Source organism: Pithys albifrons, chromosome 3, assembly GCF_047495875.1.
Source record: "Pithys albifrons albifrons isolate INPA30051 chromosome 3, PitAlb_v1, whole genome shotgun sequence".
In the NCBI taxonomy this organism is placed as follows: Eukaryota; Metazoa; Chordata; class Aves; order Passeriformes; family Thamnophilidae; genus Pithys; species Pithys albifrons.
Window position 1 is genome coordinate 89,979,699 of NC_092460.1, and position 17,000 is coordinate 89,996,698.

General features: G+C 40.9%; 1 protein-coding gene across 2 annotated transcripts in view; it reads left to right on the top strand.

The window, feature by feature from the left end:
* RSBN1L (round spermatid basic protein 1 like) overlaps positions 1-17,000 on the top strand; it is a 44,742-nt gene that overhangs the window by 4,000 nt on the left and 23,742 nt on the right. For both annotated transcript variants that reach the window (XM_071552699.1, XM_071552700.1), the window contains exon 2: positions 8,163-8,276. In XM_071552699.1, coding sequence (XP_071408800.1) covers positions 8,163-8,276 — 114 coding nt within the window. The remainder of the gene's footprint in view (positions 1-8,162; positions 8,277-17,000) is intronic.

Below are 17,000 nucleotides of genomic sequence, written 5' to 3' on the forward strand. Positions count from 1 at the left end.
ATGGTTAGATTTTCTTCCCTGAATAAGTCTTCATTTAAAGATCTCTCTGGTCTTTTAATTCATTGCAAAGACCTTCAAGTTGCAGAGTCATAACGAGGCTGTACAGCTTGTGATTCCCTTAAACGAATGGAGTTCAGTGAACCCTTCTGAGGTGATGCTCTAGCATGCAGAGAACCTGAAAGAACCTTTTGCCAGATGCATGATTTATCTTCCAGTTATGAGGCTTAGGTTGTTTAAAATAGGCTTAAATTTCACTTGTCAAGTACGTTCTGAGAGTAGAAGTTGTGCAATATTTTTGTTTTAAACACTGTGTGAATCTGACAGAAGTGGTTGCTCTTCCAGGTTATGACTGAGCTGATTCAGTTAGTCATTTAACTGATACTCTGCTCTAGCAGTTCATAGTTGAAATTGTTTTCATAACAGTGCAAAGCTCAGCTCAGCCACTCCCCTCTTCATCAGACCATGCCTGCCCAGTTTTTTGTTTTGGTCCGTAGGTTTGCTGTAAGGTGTAATCCAGTTGCATGACCCATCAATTCTGCTTTTCTTGCTATTTTGTTGTCCAGAATTCCTATTTCTCTTCATTGATCCCTTTGCTGATGATTACCTCAGTATAGAAGCAGTTGCAAAATGGGACTGGTATCTTTAATTTGCACATGGAGATTCCCCTTATGAGCAGGAAAGCTGAATATGGTGCTGTAGCTCTTGTTTTTACTATTATTTCTCCCTTCACCCCCTCTCCCCCAGTTATTTCTCCTACTGTCTTTGAAGGGTAAATCAGTTTACATTTTAGGTGAGCGTTTCCCACCAGTTATTCTCATAACTGTTGCATTGTGTTTTATAACACTGCTGAGTTTTTAGCTTTCAAGAAGTTGCACTTTTCAGTCTTGCTAAGTTTGGTTTGTATCCTGTGGAATGCTCATTTCATAGTGTATGTTACCAGAGTAGGTTGCAGAAAGTTTTTTTTTGCCTTCTTGAGAACTGGAACCGTGAATCTTGCTTCTTTTGTTGTCTTCTGCTAAACGTTTCCTCCTTCAGTTAACTTCCATTTCCTCTGCTTTTTTTTTTTCTTTTTGTGCTTTGTGACTTGACTCACTTGCCCCTCCCCTCTGTCGAACTCCTTAAACTCAGCCGGCATTTTCGTGCTTGTGAGGCCTCTTGATCACCCCCTTATGAATTCTTTAATGTGTTTCTATTTTGATACCCCACTGTAAGCAGCAATATCTAGCAAGCATTTAGGGTTTTAAGAGTGGTATTCAAGAGGAAGAGAGACTTCTCAAATGTCTTTGGATATTTGAGATGTATATGCAGTTTAGATTTCAGAGCTGGTAGTGACATTAACTGTAGGTATCCAATGTTGAGATAAATCTGAAGCAGTGTATCTTTCTCCTGAGTGACCCTGACCCTTTTTCAGTGGGATGACCTGGAGCTTTGCTAGGCAGAATACAGTCTTTCACTTTCTAAGCTGGAGAACAAAGCCCCTCTTGTCCCCCAGAATCCAGGTTTGTCTGTAATTTAAACACCAGAACTTGGCTCTGATTTTAGAATATGAAATAATTTTTTTCGGTTGATCCAAGATCAGAATGCTGAAAAATCGGATGTGAAACCTCTTGTAAGGGCCTTGTTTGCAGCTGTCACATTCTCCTTTACCGATTTCTGCTGCAGCCACCCAGTGCTTGAGGTTAAACGTGGCTCGTTCAGTTCTACATATAGAAGGTCTCCTTAGAAGTGCAAAGTTTAGAGGAATTGGGAACTGTAAACATTAGATTTCAGTTTCTTGGAAGTGTTTTCATTCTCAAAGGGGTCTGACTTTCCATTCTCTGAAGAGCTTGGGGAAATGTTCTTACCTGATACGAATATTTCTTCAGTCATATCTTGGATTTTAAACGTAAATTACTGAAAGGTGTGCCAGGCAGATATTCCTGGTTATTGGAATGTGAAAACTATAATTTTGGGGAGTTATTTTTTAGGTCTTGGAAATACTGTGTGGTTTTTTTCACATTCATTAAGTCAGGAAAGCTGCTCTCCAGTGTATCTTTGTAGTACCTAATAAAAGTGCAGGTGTCAAAGCTGTTAACACAGTGGTGTTAAATGTACTCCGTGTATCTGCATAACCAGTTAAGCGTGGCTGCTTGAGGTTTTTTTATGGGTATTTGTTTAAAGCGAGGAGAGTGCTGATGGAAGGGAGGATGACTGATGTTCTTGTCCTCCCCTGCTTATCCCCCTCCCTTTCAGTCACACTGCTGCTGGTGTTATCCGTATTGATGGCGGCCCTTCGCAGTAGTCTGTAAATATTGTGCCTCATGTGCAGTGACAGCCCTTAAATCAAAAGGAGGCGAGAGAGGCAGAATACTTTGAACATAATCTATGACTGACTACTAATGTGGATTACCATCTGGAAAACTGATGCAAAGCAGCTGCAGCTTTTGGCATCTGACAGGGCTGTACATCTTGCCTCTTTCAGTGCTGAACGGACTTGCTTGAGCTCCTGCAGCAGCTTCAAGGTGCGAATTTTCCAGTCTGGCAGAGCCCGCCTTGCACGTAATCCATTCCCTGCGGAGCATTTCCCACTCTGTATACTTGGTTGACCTTTTTGTCTGTAGAAAGCTTGCAGTAGAGGCAAAGATCTGATTACATTCCTGAAATCAGAATGGTGTATTCTGTGAATTTGTCTTCCTTTATTTACTCCTTAGGAAATCACTGCAGTCATTACGAGAAGGTATCTCCCGAGTTTGGAAACAGCAAACTTTAACTGTAGCCTTTAGTTCTAAGTGGCTGTTTAACATATAAATACAGTATATATCAATTGTTTTATTTATGTATTTAGCCCAACATCCTGAAAAAGTAGAAGCTTTTGGATTTGAGTAGGAAATATGCATGTCATTCTCAATTAATTCAGTTAATTGTGTGGCGTCGTTGTGAAGCAAAAACATTCTTCAGATGCCATTTAGGAAGGTGAGGTGTAACACTTGTTCATAATAGAATTCTTCCTGTCTGCATATAGCACTCTTTTTATTTTAATATGTTGCTGTTGCTGCATTTCTTTCATTGGTGTACTGTTTTTGTGACATTAAAACTAAAGAGTGTTGACTTTGTGGTGACACTGGTATTGTGAACTTGAGACAGACATCTAGAAATCCCTTAATTCCTTGGGTATTGTTTTTTCTCCAAACAGGGATACTTATTCCTACAAAGCTCTATATTTTAAAAAATATACATTGGTTTTTTTGGTAGAGTTGTATTGGGTTTGCCTGCTCAGATTTTGGTAGTGAGGGAGCTGTAGGGGGGGGTGGCTTCTGTGAGAAGCTGCCAGTGACAATGGAAGTGCCTCTGGGATTATGTATTTAAGAAGGGGAAAAAGTTACTTGACAGGACCAATTGCAGCCAGAGAGATGAGTGAGAATATGTGAGAGAAACAGCCCTGCAGACACCAAGGCCAGTGCAGAAGCAGCTTCAGGCGCCAGAGCAGAGATTTTCCTGCAGCCCGTGGTGAGGCAGCTGTGCCCCTGCAGCCCATGGAGGGCCGTGGGGGTGCAGAGATCCACCTCCAGCCCCTGGAGAACTCCATGCTGGAGCAGGTGGATGCCCAAAGGGTGCTGGGACCCCATGGAAAACCCGTGCTGGAGCAGGTGGATGCCGAAGGGATGCTGGGATCCCATGGAAAGCCCGTGCTGGAGCAGGCTCCTGGCAGGACCTGTGCACTGTGGATAGAGGGGCCCACACTGGGGCAGATTTGCTGGCAAGGCTTGTGTGACCCCTTTGGGGACGCACACTGGGGCAGCCTGTCCTTAAAGGACTGCACCTTGTGCAAGGGACCCACACTGGGGCAGTGTGTGAAGAACTGTAGCCCATGGGAAGGACTCACATTGGAGAAATTTGTGGAATACTGTCTCCTGTGGCAGGGACCCCAGGCTGGAGCTCAGGAAGAGTGAGAGGAGGAGGAGGAAGCAGTGACAGAGGCAGTTTGTAATGAATTGACCACAACCTCCCTTCCCCATCCCCCCGTGTGGCTCTGGGAGAAGTAGTAGAGAAAATTGGCAGTGAAGTTAAGCCTGAGAAGAAGGGAGAGGTGGGGGGAAGATGGTTTTTACATTTAATTTTTTTTCTCATTACTCCACTCTACTTCTGATTGATAGTAAATTATTTTTTTCCCCAAGTTGAGTTTGTTTTGTCCATGATGGTAACTGCTATTATGTATGATCTTTCTCCATCCTTATGTCAACCCATGAGCCTTTTGTTATACTTTGTCTCCCCTGTCCAGCTGAGGAAGGTCACAGAGTGGCTTTGGTGGGCAGCTGGTGTCCAGGTAGGGTTGACTTGCCACAAGACTTATAAATAACACTATAATAAAAAATTTAAAAAAAAAATTTTTCCCCTCAGGCAGTAGATTTTGAAAACTAAGGATTGGGCCTAACTCTTACCGGGCTTGTGTACCTGATGCTTACTGTGCTTGGTATTTTTTCTTTTTTTTTTTAACCCTGATAGGGAATATTTACTAATTCTGTTTAATCTGTTATAAATTCTTTCCTGAATAGTGTATTTTCCTGTCAAAATCATATAAAGTAAAAGTGTGTTTTGACAGGGCAAAAAATCAGTGAGAAGATACAGATTTCTTTCATTTTTACCCTGGGGTACAAGTTATTTCAAACTTGGCTTTTAGTTTTAGTGTCTTTAGAGGTATGTAAAGGCATAGGAAGTCAGTGTGTTTGGATTGCATTATTTCCCTGGGGACTCATTTCATGCTGTTCTCTCACCAGCTCAAGAAGCTTTTTGTGTTTTTTTATTTGTTATTATGAAAGTTAACTGCAGAATATTCTGTGGACATGGGAAGCTTAGCAAAACATCTCTCTGCCTTTACTACTTTGTGATCCTGTTGCCCTTTGAATGTAGTACCAGTAGTAGCTCCTACCAGTAAAGGTCAAAAAAGAGCATTCCAGGTATATGTAACTTCAACAGAACAAGTTTTTCTTGTTTTCCCTCGGCAGCTTCACTTGCTGGTTGTTTATTTCGTGACATGTAGATTATGAGTTGCTTAATGTTGAAGGTACTCATTTTCAAGCAGGATTTTGTGAAGAATTTTTGTGTTTGGTTGAGAAAGTGATATTTGGACTAAAATTACGTGTAGCTGAAGGGAATTATTACGTTGCCTCAGAGAAGACACTCTGTGTGGTTCTGGTCTGTGGCATTTTTGGGAAGTCTCAAAGGGCTCTAGGCCTGTATTGAACTGCATTGGCTCCATTGGGCAGCATCGTGTGGTGGCTGCAGTTCCTACAGAGACTGCTTGGGAAATTGCACTTGCCCTTCCTTGTAAGGTGTCTGTGCCACAGGCATGTTGCCATTTTGTTTATCGACTGAAATGACTTTTGGATACTCCTGAATTTACTGACTCTGCAGAGCCAGCCTAGCTAAGCTGCAGTAGGTTTTGTGTAAAGATCAATCATGAAATAATTTGGTTGCCTTTTTTTAATTTTTGCATCCCAATGAAAGCTGTGAAATGGAATATCTATGCCAGAAGAAAATAATCTGCAGAATTTTGATAGTTGTGTTCAGTTCTGCAAGCCAGATTAGAAAATATATTGTAATACTTTTAAACTGAAGTAATTTGAATTGAGAATAAAGCTTAAGTGTTAATCCGTGGAACGACTCTTCATTTTGACAGAGATTTTTTTAATGCATGAAGCTTTTTGCATATTTTGATGTTTATTTTTCTGAGGAGAATTACTATCTATTGCTTATCTGTTCTGTGAGCTTTGAAGGAAGAAATCTGAGGATTTGTACATTTCAATTGGGATTCTCAATTGTTCTTTACTTGCCTCAGACTGTACATTGGTGTTCTTACAGTACTGTAATTTCTAGAAGGGAAAGAGTTAACTCCAAACCTTTCTCAGCTGCATTGACATTCTATTTGCAAAGGCTTCAGGTATGATAATGATTGTGGCTTTTGCTGAAGGAGGTCACCAGATGCTTCCATTGTTTCTTTTGTCTGGGACGATTTCACCATTGACTCTGCTAATTGCTTTCTAGATGTGAAAATAAACTAGAGGCTCTTCAAAAAGTTTTGGCGTGTTCTCTGTCCTTACATTTTGCTTCTGACAAAACTGGAAGATTCATTGGCCTGTGAGGTTATTCATGAGCTGGCAGTAAAGGATTCTTTCAGTCTTTTGTCCTCTTTCAGCAAGGCTCATCATTTGTATGTGCTCTTCAGTCTTTCTTTGGTTTGTAAGTGATAGCAAAAGTCAAGTGTGCCTCTTAACCATTCCAAAGAGTGGAGATAGAATCTGGGTCTTCCCATGATAATGGTAATCCTGGCTTAGCTGAGCATTCAGCACAGGTTACAAGTCAAGCCTGGTGTTAGTGCTTACTTACCGAGTGTCTGCTCTCAGAGTGTTACTTAAACTCTTGTTGTACAATTTATTTCTGACTTCATTCTCTTCAGCTGCAGAGGATTTACAATTTAGGGATTTTTGCGGAGGGAGAAACAGGCTGGAGAGAAAGGTTACGCCTGCTTAACCTATTCCTAGAAAGGTTTGTGTTGCTTAGGAAAACTTGTTTGGTTTCCATGGTCTGCTGTACGCAAATCTGCTTTGTCATCCATCCCTTCTCACTGAGCTTTAGGAGGCTCTTTTGGACGTGACTGTTCCAGTCACGTGGAACAAACACATTCAGACAGCTTTAAGCACAGCTACCTTATTCCTTTTTTCTTTGAAATTACTTTTGTGCCAGCATAGTTTCTGTTCCCTTTCAGCTGCTTGTCTTGGTCTGTGGATAGACAACAGACATATTTCAACTGCCTTCTCTTTTGATTTTTATTTACTTTCTTAAACTCTCCCTAAAATACGTTCTTTGTTTCACCCTAACAACTTTGAGGGTTCGAGTTTTGTATCCTTACCAGAAGACTCCTGAGAGGAAAGGTATGAGTGCTGTGTAGTCGTTGTTAGAGCATTCATTTATGTGCATTCCTGCCAGCTGCTTGCACCTTCATTAACGTGCCTCCTGAGTAGTTTGATTGGGGGCCACTCCTTACAGCCCTCTGGAACTGAGAAATATTTTTGATTTGTTAGTAGTGAAGATACCTGCTGCTTCTATTTTATGTAGATGTTTAAGGAAGAGTAATTGAATTTCTCTTTGCTTCCACTTGGGGCTTATAATGCAAGTGCCATGAATAAAACATCAGGATTGTCTCAGCTGTATTACTGAGAAAGTATTCGGAAGCATAACATTATGTAGAGGCTTGAAATCAGATTTCCCCTTTGCCTGCGGAGGTTAAAAAGCTCAGTAAGCTCCTGGAGCAGGTACTGGCTTTAGGCCAAAAACGAGGCAAGAAGTGCTGGCTGCAGTGCATGTAAGCCTAGTAGAGTCTGACTTCTCTAAAGGCTTGGCCTCATAAGTGAATCTAAACTCGACTGGAAGAGGTTGCTTCTTGAAGTTATCAGTTCCTCTGCGTTTAGTACTTTACATGCAGAAAGCGTATCTAAGGCTCTGCTTTGCATGTCGGGGATTGAAAAGCACGGAGTGACTTGACAAGAAAGTAAATGAGTAATGGGCAGGTCAGCAGTTGCTGATTGAAGGTAAGCAGGGGAAGCACCAGTGAGTTACATCGGCACTGCAAATACAGCACATTTCATGTGTTCTTATTAATTACATCTGGCTGCTATTGATGCATTAGTGTAGCCTGTGAACATAATGTAAAAGATTTTCAGCTGACAAATGAATTCATCATTCCAAGCTATTTGCAAAAGCTTTTAAGTTCAGAGTATGTGTAGATGTGCACTCAGGAAAATGCAAACTGTACTTTTTTTACTTTTTTTTTTACCCCCTAATTCATATGTAATGCATGTAATTTGAATTTCAAGGAATGAGCTGCTGTGCAGACGCAAAATAAGAGCAGAAGGCATAGGAGTAAGCAACAATTGTTAACTGTTTACAGTTGGGCTGCTGGGTTGTTTTGTGCAGTTCTAACATGACAGAAACAAAACTTGTCAGAGTTAAAGAAGTTTATGTTGGATTATGCAACAGATAAATATTAGCTTTTTGTATTATGAGTACTGGAATTTCCTTGTAACTCCTCCTTTTGTCTTAATAGAGTTTACATAAGAGTAATATGAAACATGTATGTCACAATTAGTCTCCTCTTCCTACTTAATTGTGAAATATTTCCATTTCAGCTCAAATCAAAGACAAAGTTAAAGAAAGGGAAAAGAAGCAAAAAGAGAAGAAGAAGCATAAAATAATGAATGAAATCAAGAAGGAAAATGGAGAGATGAAATCATTGCAGAAAGGTAGGTTCAAACTATATAGTGTTTTTTCATTCAAGTACTTAAAGTATTTGTGGTTAGATACTGGATTTTAATATTATGTTTTTCATTTAACTTATGCCATTTTCTCAGGTTGCAAATTAAAACAAGTGTGGATGTTACTTTTTTTGTCCACTGTGTTGGGTACCGGAGATTAAAGATAGAACAATCGCCACAGTGTTGCATATACATTATTAGTAGTAGGAAAGATCAGTACTTGGAGAATAATACTGGTAATGCCTCCTTTGATAACTGCAGAGAAGATGTAAGTTACCACTTTATGTATTGTGGAAATGAAAAATGAATGCATGTTACATTTTGTCTAGCTTTAATTGTACAAAACTGAGTGACTAAGGAGATACAATTCAGGAACTTTGTCAAATACTAAAATGTTATATGCAACATGCAGTCTTAATTTTGGCTGATTTCTTCAGCTTTGTTTTCTGTGAGGGAATGTAGTTAAGATAATTTATCACATGGCTTGTACATCCTCTGAACGTTGGAATTGTGCTGCAGTTGAGGTTGGAAGGGACTCAGTCATAGGCAGCTCCAAGGAGGGTCAGTTAGAACAGGTTACTCAGGTAATCTCCAAAGGTGAAGGCAACACAGTCTCGCTGGACAGCTAACTGGAGTCTAGATATAAGGAAGATTTTCTTAGGATGGTGGTTGGAGACTGGAACAGCTTGCCCGGAGAGGTGGTAGATGTCCCATCCCTGGCAACGTTCAAGGTCAGGGTGGACGTGGCTTTAAGCAACTGGACAAATTGAACATGTTCCTCCTTATTGCGAAGGGGTTGGACTGGATGGCCTTTAAAGGTCTGTTCTAACAGAAACTATCTTATGAATCTGTTGTGTGATCTTTCCTATGAGGAAAGGCAGAGACAGTGGGACTGAGAAGCCTGGAGAAGAGGAGGCTCAAGGGGAGTCTCACCAATGTGTACAAACACCTGGTGAAAGGGAACGAAGAAGGTGGTCAGCCTGTGCTGGTTCATGGAGTTATTCCTCCCAGGGGCAGGGCTTTGCCTGTCCCTCTGTTGACTTCATGAGTTCCCTCAGTGGGCCCATTTCTGCAGCCTCTCAAAGGCCCTCTCACTGGCTGTACAACCCTGTGGTGTGTCAACCCCCCCTTCCAGTTTTGTATCACCTTGCTGAGGGTGTGCTCTGTCCCATGATGGAATTAATGAAGGTCCTGAACAAACCAGCACAAAGTATCGAGGTCTGGATTATTCTAGTAGCGAGTTTTTCCCAGCTGGGCTTTGTGCTGCTCTTCACAACACTTGGAGCACAGCAGTTAAGCCACTTGAACCACCTTACTCTTCACTGAGGTCAGCCTGCATCAGATTTTCTGTGAGGGTGTTGCTTATCTGAGTTGACCAATTTTTTTTTTCATCTGTTATTTTCATATTCTGCTTTTGATGTTAGGAACAGATTCCTGATAGTTTTTCTGTTACACTGCCTGCTGTAGGATTTAATTTACAAACCAGAAACTGAAACCCCAAATCAAAACGATCTCGGAAATGTTTGTATGAGGTCAGAGGCACAGAACCCTGTAATTACTATGTCACATATTATACTCTACAGACAAGTATTAGCAACTATGACAGCTTCAAACCTGCGCTGGTCAGATCTCAGGGTATTGTCTTGAACATGAGGAGCATAAACTGGTGACTTCCTGTGAAAAGGACAGGTGTGACTTGTCTTTGCTGAGCATGGAAGGATGTCGGTGGTTGGGCAGCACTGAACTGTCTCAGCACTGGGGTCCTTCAGGCTTTGTTTGAGTCACAGCCTTTTTGTTGCACTGGGTCCCCTTTCTGTTGCTACTCAGCAGATGAGGTGGAAGCTGCAAAGACAGAAGGCTTCTTACACACATCTAATAAATGATGCCTAATGCAGCTGTTGAGCCTAAAATGGTGCTTTATTTTCAAATTAATGTAAAAATGCACATGCCCAGGGTCTGTCTTGGAACACCTTTGCTGAGTAGCAGGGTGGGTTATTCTCACAGAGAACAGTGCTACAAATGCATTAGATGCCTTACCCTATTTCACTTGACTTGTTATCAGTCAAGTATGCTTTAGGTTTTCTTCAATTTGTTGGCAGGAAGTATTTTTAGAGGCTGTGTTTAGTTTTTAGTATCCTGCAAAATTGACTCCTATTTCAGGAAAAGGAGATGTGCCAGGAGAGCAGATAGATTCTCCCCACTGGGTTTATACCTGTTCAGAACAGCATCTCAGTGTCTCCTGTGGGCCTCCAAAATCTGTCTGGATGTGCTTGTATGTGCTGTGAGGTTCGTGTAACATTTCCTGAGTCCTTTTGGTGGTCTAGCTTTACATCCTGGGCCAGAGAGCAAAGGCAGAAGTGCTTTAAGATACAGCTTCTTGTGTGTAGCAGTGGTCAGTGTCTCTGTGACCTTCTTAACTCTTTATCTAAGAGCATCTTCCTGTGTAGCAAAGGCTCCAAGCCCTGTGTGAGCTCAGAATTTACTGTGTGGGCTTTGGAACAAAGTTTTGGAACAAGTCTGCTTTCCTTTTTTTTGGGTTTTTGGTTTTGTGGTTGCTTTTTCTTTTTTTTTGTATGTTTGTCTAGAGATCAGCATTACAGTGCCTAAAGACATTTTATTTCCTTCTTCTGGTTATTAGATTTATGTCGTGTTGTAAAATGTTGCTCTGACCAATCTGTTTGTGACTTACTTTGGGTGAGGGGCTGGAGGGAACAGCCTGTGTGACTTCAGACCAAGGTGAAAGGGGAGCAGTTAGAGAGAGGTCGGTACTGAGGGACTGACGCCTTTTGAGGGAGAGTTGGAGCACAAGCCCGATTTTGGTGCTTTGAGCCAAACGTGGCAGAGTTGTATCAGGAAGCTCAGGCGTGTGAGCTGCTCATCTGCCGAAACGTGGGTTGGCGTTGTTGGGAGCAGTGCTGAAACCTGCCAGTGCTGGAGACCGACAGTTCTTACAGAGGGTGTTTTTTTGCAGTTCCTGAGGCTGCTAAAGGAAATGAGGCACTTTCAGGGAGGCTGATGGCTTTTGTTATGAACCTAGAATGAAAAGGGGTTTTGTCATCCTTTTGCTCTTGAAGATGTTGTTTTGGGTTGAGCCCACAGATGTATTCTCTGTAGAATAAGGATATTTAGTTGCCTCTGTGTCTCTCACTCTGTATGTGGAAGGAAGAGCTCAGTTTTTGGAAAAAAAGCTGCTTGGCACATGCAGATTGTTTAAATCACTTACAGTTTCTGAATTTTTAACTTGTTTTTTATACTAATCTTCATAGTAAATAGTTACATTCTAGAAATGGAGTTTTGTACAAAAATTGCACCGATGTGATGTGACTGAAAGTTACTGGGGGGCCTGCAAAAAGGAAAATGATTAACAGGTTTATTTGTAAACAGTCCCATTTGTGTTTTTCCTTTAACAAAAAAACCAGTCAGCATTGCTTTTCTCATTATTTATATTAGAGCAATTGCTAAAAATGCAGTAGGAGAAATTCTTACCGTGTGTTTCTGCAAGGTTAAATGCCTTGGTTTGTTGAATGCTGAAATGCAGGAAAGAACTGGAAGTGACTGTTTTATTTTGCTGGCATGAACATATGTAAGTACAAAATGTTTTGAAGATTTTTATTATCCTTCTGGAAGGAATGACATTTGAATGTACATTCTTATGAACCTTTTAGATTTTTTTTTCTAGTTGGGTTTTGCACAGAAGTAATTATAAATTTAGTATATTGAACATAAGACCTGAGTCATACCACATACTTTTCCCCATCCACAGTATTTTGTCTTTGGTGTCTTTAGGGGAAATGTTGAAGGATTTGCACTTTAGTTGATGGGACATTGAGGGAATGGGTCAGACCGAGGTGGGAGTGCAGGGCACACCCCCCACCAGACTGATTTGCCTCTAATGCTGAGTTTGCTTCACAGTCCTTAAGCACCAAGTTACCAACTTTTACCAATAAAATATGTGAGTAGAAGGTAAAACACAGATGTCAGATGTGATGGAGCAGCTGGAGGGAGAGCTGTGCTGTGAACCTTTGAAGTGTGTCTTGCTTGAGGTGGGGTCTGAAACTTGAAGCAAAGCCTTCTGGTTCAATGAAAAGTAAAGGTCAAGTCTTTTTCTACCACTACCTGCAAAATCTATGATTTTTTAAATGAAATTTTTGTTTTGGATGAGCTCTGAAATACTGATCTAAGGGCTGTGGTTACAAATTATGATGGGCTGTGTAGCATTTGCACATGTATTATTTGAAATGTCTTTTTATGGTGAAGACTGTGGAGATAATTGTAGTTTTTTAATTACTGTGTTTCAAAGATAAGACTTCAGAGAGAATTTCAATGCTGTCATTTTTATAGGAGTTCTTCCCTTGAGAACAATCTTTGTACCTCCAGATTATTGCTAATAAATGTGTTTAAGTGAGTGTTGGGCTGAGTGCACACAAAATATTTTTCATTTACCCTCAGATTGTGTTGTGTATGGGAAGTGGGTTTCAGTTCTAATTTTGAGGCTGCAGAGTCATTAAAATACTGTGATGGACAGTTCAGAACAGCCCTCTGCTTCTGTGTGGGTGTCTCTGCTGCCTTTAAAGTTCTCCACAGCAGGGTGAGAAATGCTGGCAGAGGAGTGTGTGCTGTTGAAGGTTTCATTGGAATAGCGTGATTAACTCAGCACTTTTTCACTCCACGATGTATTTTAAGATCCAAGCATGTGGAACTGCACAAAAATTTTGTCCTGCATTGATTCCTCTTACAGATTTTTCTTCTCATATGCAGGTTTAAAATTTTGAACAGAAATCTTTGTTAGACCTTTGCTCTCCACAAGTTTTCTGTCCTTGCTTTTAGTCTAGGTGGGATTTCTGTTAATGGTTTTTATTTGGGTTGTCACTTATTTGGAGAACAGATACTTAAATGTATGGAGAGAATAATGGGTTGCTTCTTTTTGAAAAACTTCTGTAAGGTACATAAGGTAGTCAATCTATAATTTTATATACGTATTTAGTGTGGTAACTCAGATGACCAGAATCCAGAGGCCCTTTGCATACTTAATATTTTCAGTCTGTTTGTTGTAGAAGAACTACTGGAAATATTTTAAAGGTTTATATTTTTTAATTCATCACTTTATAAATCTCTGCTTATTTTACAATATGTCACTGAAGCTTTAATAAGTGGAGTTGTTGGAAAAGATGAAGGGGCAAGCACATTGGGATCTTCCTGTATGGCTCTGGTAGGTAAGAGACAGTTACATTAACAATGGTATAATTAAACATATTAGAAGTCAATGTCCATCTTTGTAGGAAGTTTTGTCACATCCTGTGTTTGTACACCCATAGGTGTCACTCTCTGAAAACCCTGAGTGGCTGTTCTCGAGGTGGTTGTGACTGTTCGGCTTCCAGGAGGGCTGAAACAACATGAAATGGAATTATTTGATGTATTTTAGGCTTGACTTCTGTTATGTTTAATAGTCAAGCTTTCAAGCCTGTACATAGAACAAGATAGCTGTAGTTCTTGGTTGTGCTCCTCCTGTTTGGTTTGTTTCCTGGGCTCTGGACTGAAACACCTGAAAATTCTGTTTGTTTTCAACACCTGCCAGCAGCTGATCTTGCTCTTTGTTCTTACTTGTGGAGTGACTATGCACTTCATGTCTGTTCAGAACTCCATGTGGCTGTTTTAACTCTATTAGGAGGTCAGTTGTTCTAATACTTTTAAACTATTTAAATATGCTTTTCATTAACTCATCAAATTATTATATAAAATAATATCTATTAAAAATATACATAAAAAGAAATATATAATGTGATATGTTAGTTGACTGACAGTTTTATCTTTTTGTTACCTGGCTGGTACAAACTTGAGGGATTTTGGTTAAGTGGCAATGGCTCCGAGAACACGGAATATTTTATTTATTTACTAGTTCCTGAGTGGCATCTTGGCCGGTCCTGTTCAAATTTTCAGTTGTTTTTGGTTATGAACTTTAAACCCACTGGACGATCCAGGGGGACACTCTGTGGTTTGAGCTGGGAGCTTTGTGGTGGCTATTTAAGGACTCAGCCTGAAGGGCTGTAGCAGAGCTTCGACTCTTCAGCAGCTTCAGTGTGGATTGCAGTGAGAGTCGTGTCTGGCAGTGTGGGACTGTGGGCAGACAGTGAAGGTCACTGGCTGAAGGTTGGTTCTCCCTGGTCCCTTTCATAGTGAGGAGTGAGCTGCTGTGTTCCAGTCCTGTTCAGTTGGAAAAATGTAGGAAATCAGGTCCCTGTTCAGGCTTTGGTGCACTGAGGTTCTTTTGTCTTTCTATTCCCCACCAAATGCTCCTCAGCTCTGTTAAATTTTGGTAACTGGGCTCTCCTTAAGTGAGGAAGTGAAAACTGACTTTAATTACTGTCTGCTATTAAAAATGTTTGTGCCTTTCTGCTACTATCTGTCAGCTAGAAAACTGTGGGAAATGATTAATTTAGTGCTGTTATTAATATTTGGTCTTTGTTTTGAAGTCTCAACAGTCCTTCCATAGTAATTTTGCTGACTGGGACCTCAAAGTTGAGAAACGCTGCTCTGGTTGAACAACTGAATGAACCATTTTACTTCACGGCCTCTGCTTATTTAAAATTTCAGATCAAATGTTCTCATGAACAAAACACAACCTAAAGTAAACTTCAGGTAACATCTGACTTTTCTACTTGTAAAAACTTGCTCTGGGAAGGTGTCTGTAGTTAACCAGCGTTCAGGCTGTTTTAGCATCAGTTTAAATTACAAGAATGAGTCATCTGGTGATAACACTGGCTTATTTGTAACATTTGAACAGTTCTGAATCTCAGTCTTGTGCTGTGACTGACAGGGATATTGTGGCACCACAAGAAATGAAATGTGCTGAGTTACCTTGAAAGATCTGCCTTTCCTATAGATGTGTGTGTGGGACAAGTAAGGCCTGACTTGTCTAAAGATGGTTAAAAGCTTTTTAGAGGTAGTTCTGATACTGCTGAGTTTGTGCGTGCATGAACAGAATGAACATACATTTCCATTCTTCTCGTTTCCTTAACTTCGTGCAAACTTTATAACTCCATCCTTGTGTAGACACTGTTAGCCAAATAAGAGCAGAAGCAGAATTAAAATTTTGCTGTTCTTTGATTTTTTTAATTTACTTTTTTTGCAGTCCAATAAAGTGTGAGCTCAGTCTTCTTTTCAACACCAGATTAAAGGGAAAGTTCCTGTCGAGGTCTGTGAGTGCTGAGGGTTTTCTACTCATCCCCTGTGCCTGTTATTTCTCATTCTTGGGGTCCTACAGCATTTCTCTGACTCACCTTAACTAACTTGTTTCTAATACAAGTGAAAATGGTGAATTTCTGTCCTGAGCTTCCAAACCATACAGTGTAAGGAGCTTATTTATAGGTGGTTCAGTAGCTGTGTGTATCTAAATGCATCTCAGGCCACAGGAACAAAGGTGCTGTGCACTCACAATGGGACACTGCCTTGGCTGAAATTGGGTTCCAGCAGTCGTGTGGATATGCACGTGTATATTTCACACCTTTATTGTAATGGCTGGGGAAGCCTCTCTGAATCACCTTTCTTGGAACTTCTGGGCCGTGAGCGCCTCAGCAGTACGTGGGAGGTACTGGGAGCTTGTGCTGAGCACTGCACTGCTGCTGCCAGATCTTGCTTAAAACTGAGCTGGTTTGGGTGTCTCAGGCTTGTGTTGGGATCTTTATTTAGCCTTTTGGTTTGCTTACTGAGTGTTTTCACAAAATTCTGTATGTCTGCTCTGAGGCCACTCGATTACTGCCCTTAGGGAGATGCGGGAAGCAGCTGTTCTGTTTTGTTGTCCATTAGCCAAGTGTCAAAGCAGCATTCTTGGGTTTGGAAGAAGCAGCACATTTTACTTTCAACTATTTTGATATATGCAGCGGAGGAGTGGCTGAATGAGGGTATTTCTGCTCCTCTCTACAGCTAATGCAGAAGAAGATGAAAGTATTTGTTTGGCATTGCTGATAGCAATCCCAGTATTTCAGCAAACTAACTCACTTTGCCACTGGAGTATTTGCAAATTCTGAGCAGCTTTAAACACCTACTTCAGAGTCAGACTTTGAAATTCAGCAAAGCAGAAGCCTTAGGCCAGAAATGTGCTTACTTCTCATTCTGTCAGAATCTATTCAAGCTCTGCTGAAAAACACTGCTTGCTTCTAGAAATCAGTTTTTTACTTTGTGTTTGTGTTCTTCAGGAAACTGTCTGTATACTGAAAGAATTGAATATGAATGTTCTAGAATTGGGCATATATAGATGTCAAAGCAGCATGGGGGGGCAAGCACTGTAAGACAGGACAGGGAAGAAATTGTGGTCAGATCCATATTAGAGTTAAATGAACTAAAATGGTACCTTTAAAATGTAAATTGTCTAACTTGTATGTTAAATTTAAGAGTTCAAGCTTTGGGTTAGAAAGCTTTTTCGTAAGGTTTGGTAGGAAATGGACCCTCTCTCATATATGCACTGTTGTGTGAAGTGGTGCGACTTCTTCCCACCTCCCCCCCTTCCCAAAATTCCTCCTTGCTCAGTGCGGGGGGTGGAGGGACAAAGGTGTGGGGGGCAGATGGAGCCGTTTGCTGGCACTGATGCAGGGTGGGCTCTGGTACCCGCATTACCTGCCTGTGGTGCCCCCGTGCTTTAGTTCGTGTCTGACAGTGCTGGGAACCAGTTCTTTTGGCTGCTCCAGAGCAGCAAAGTGAGTAGTTTCTGCTGAGCCA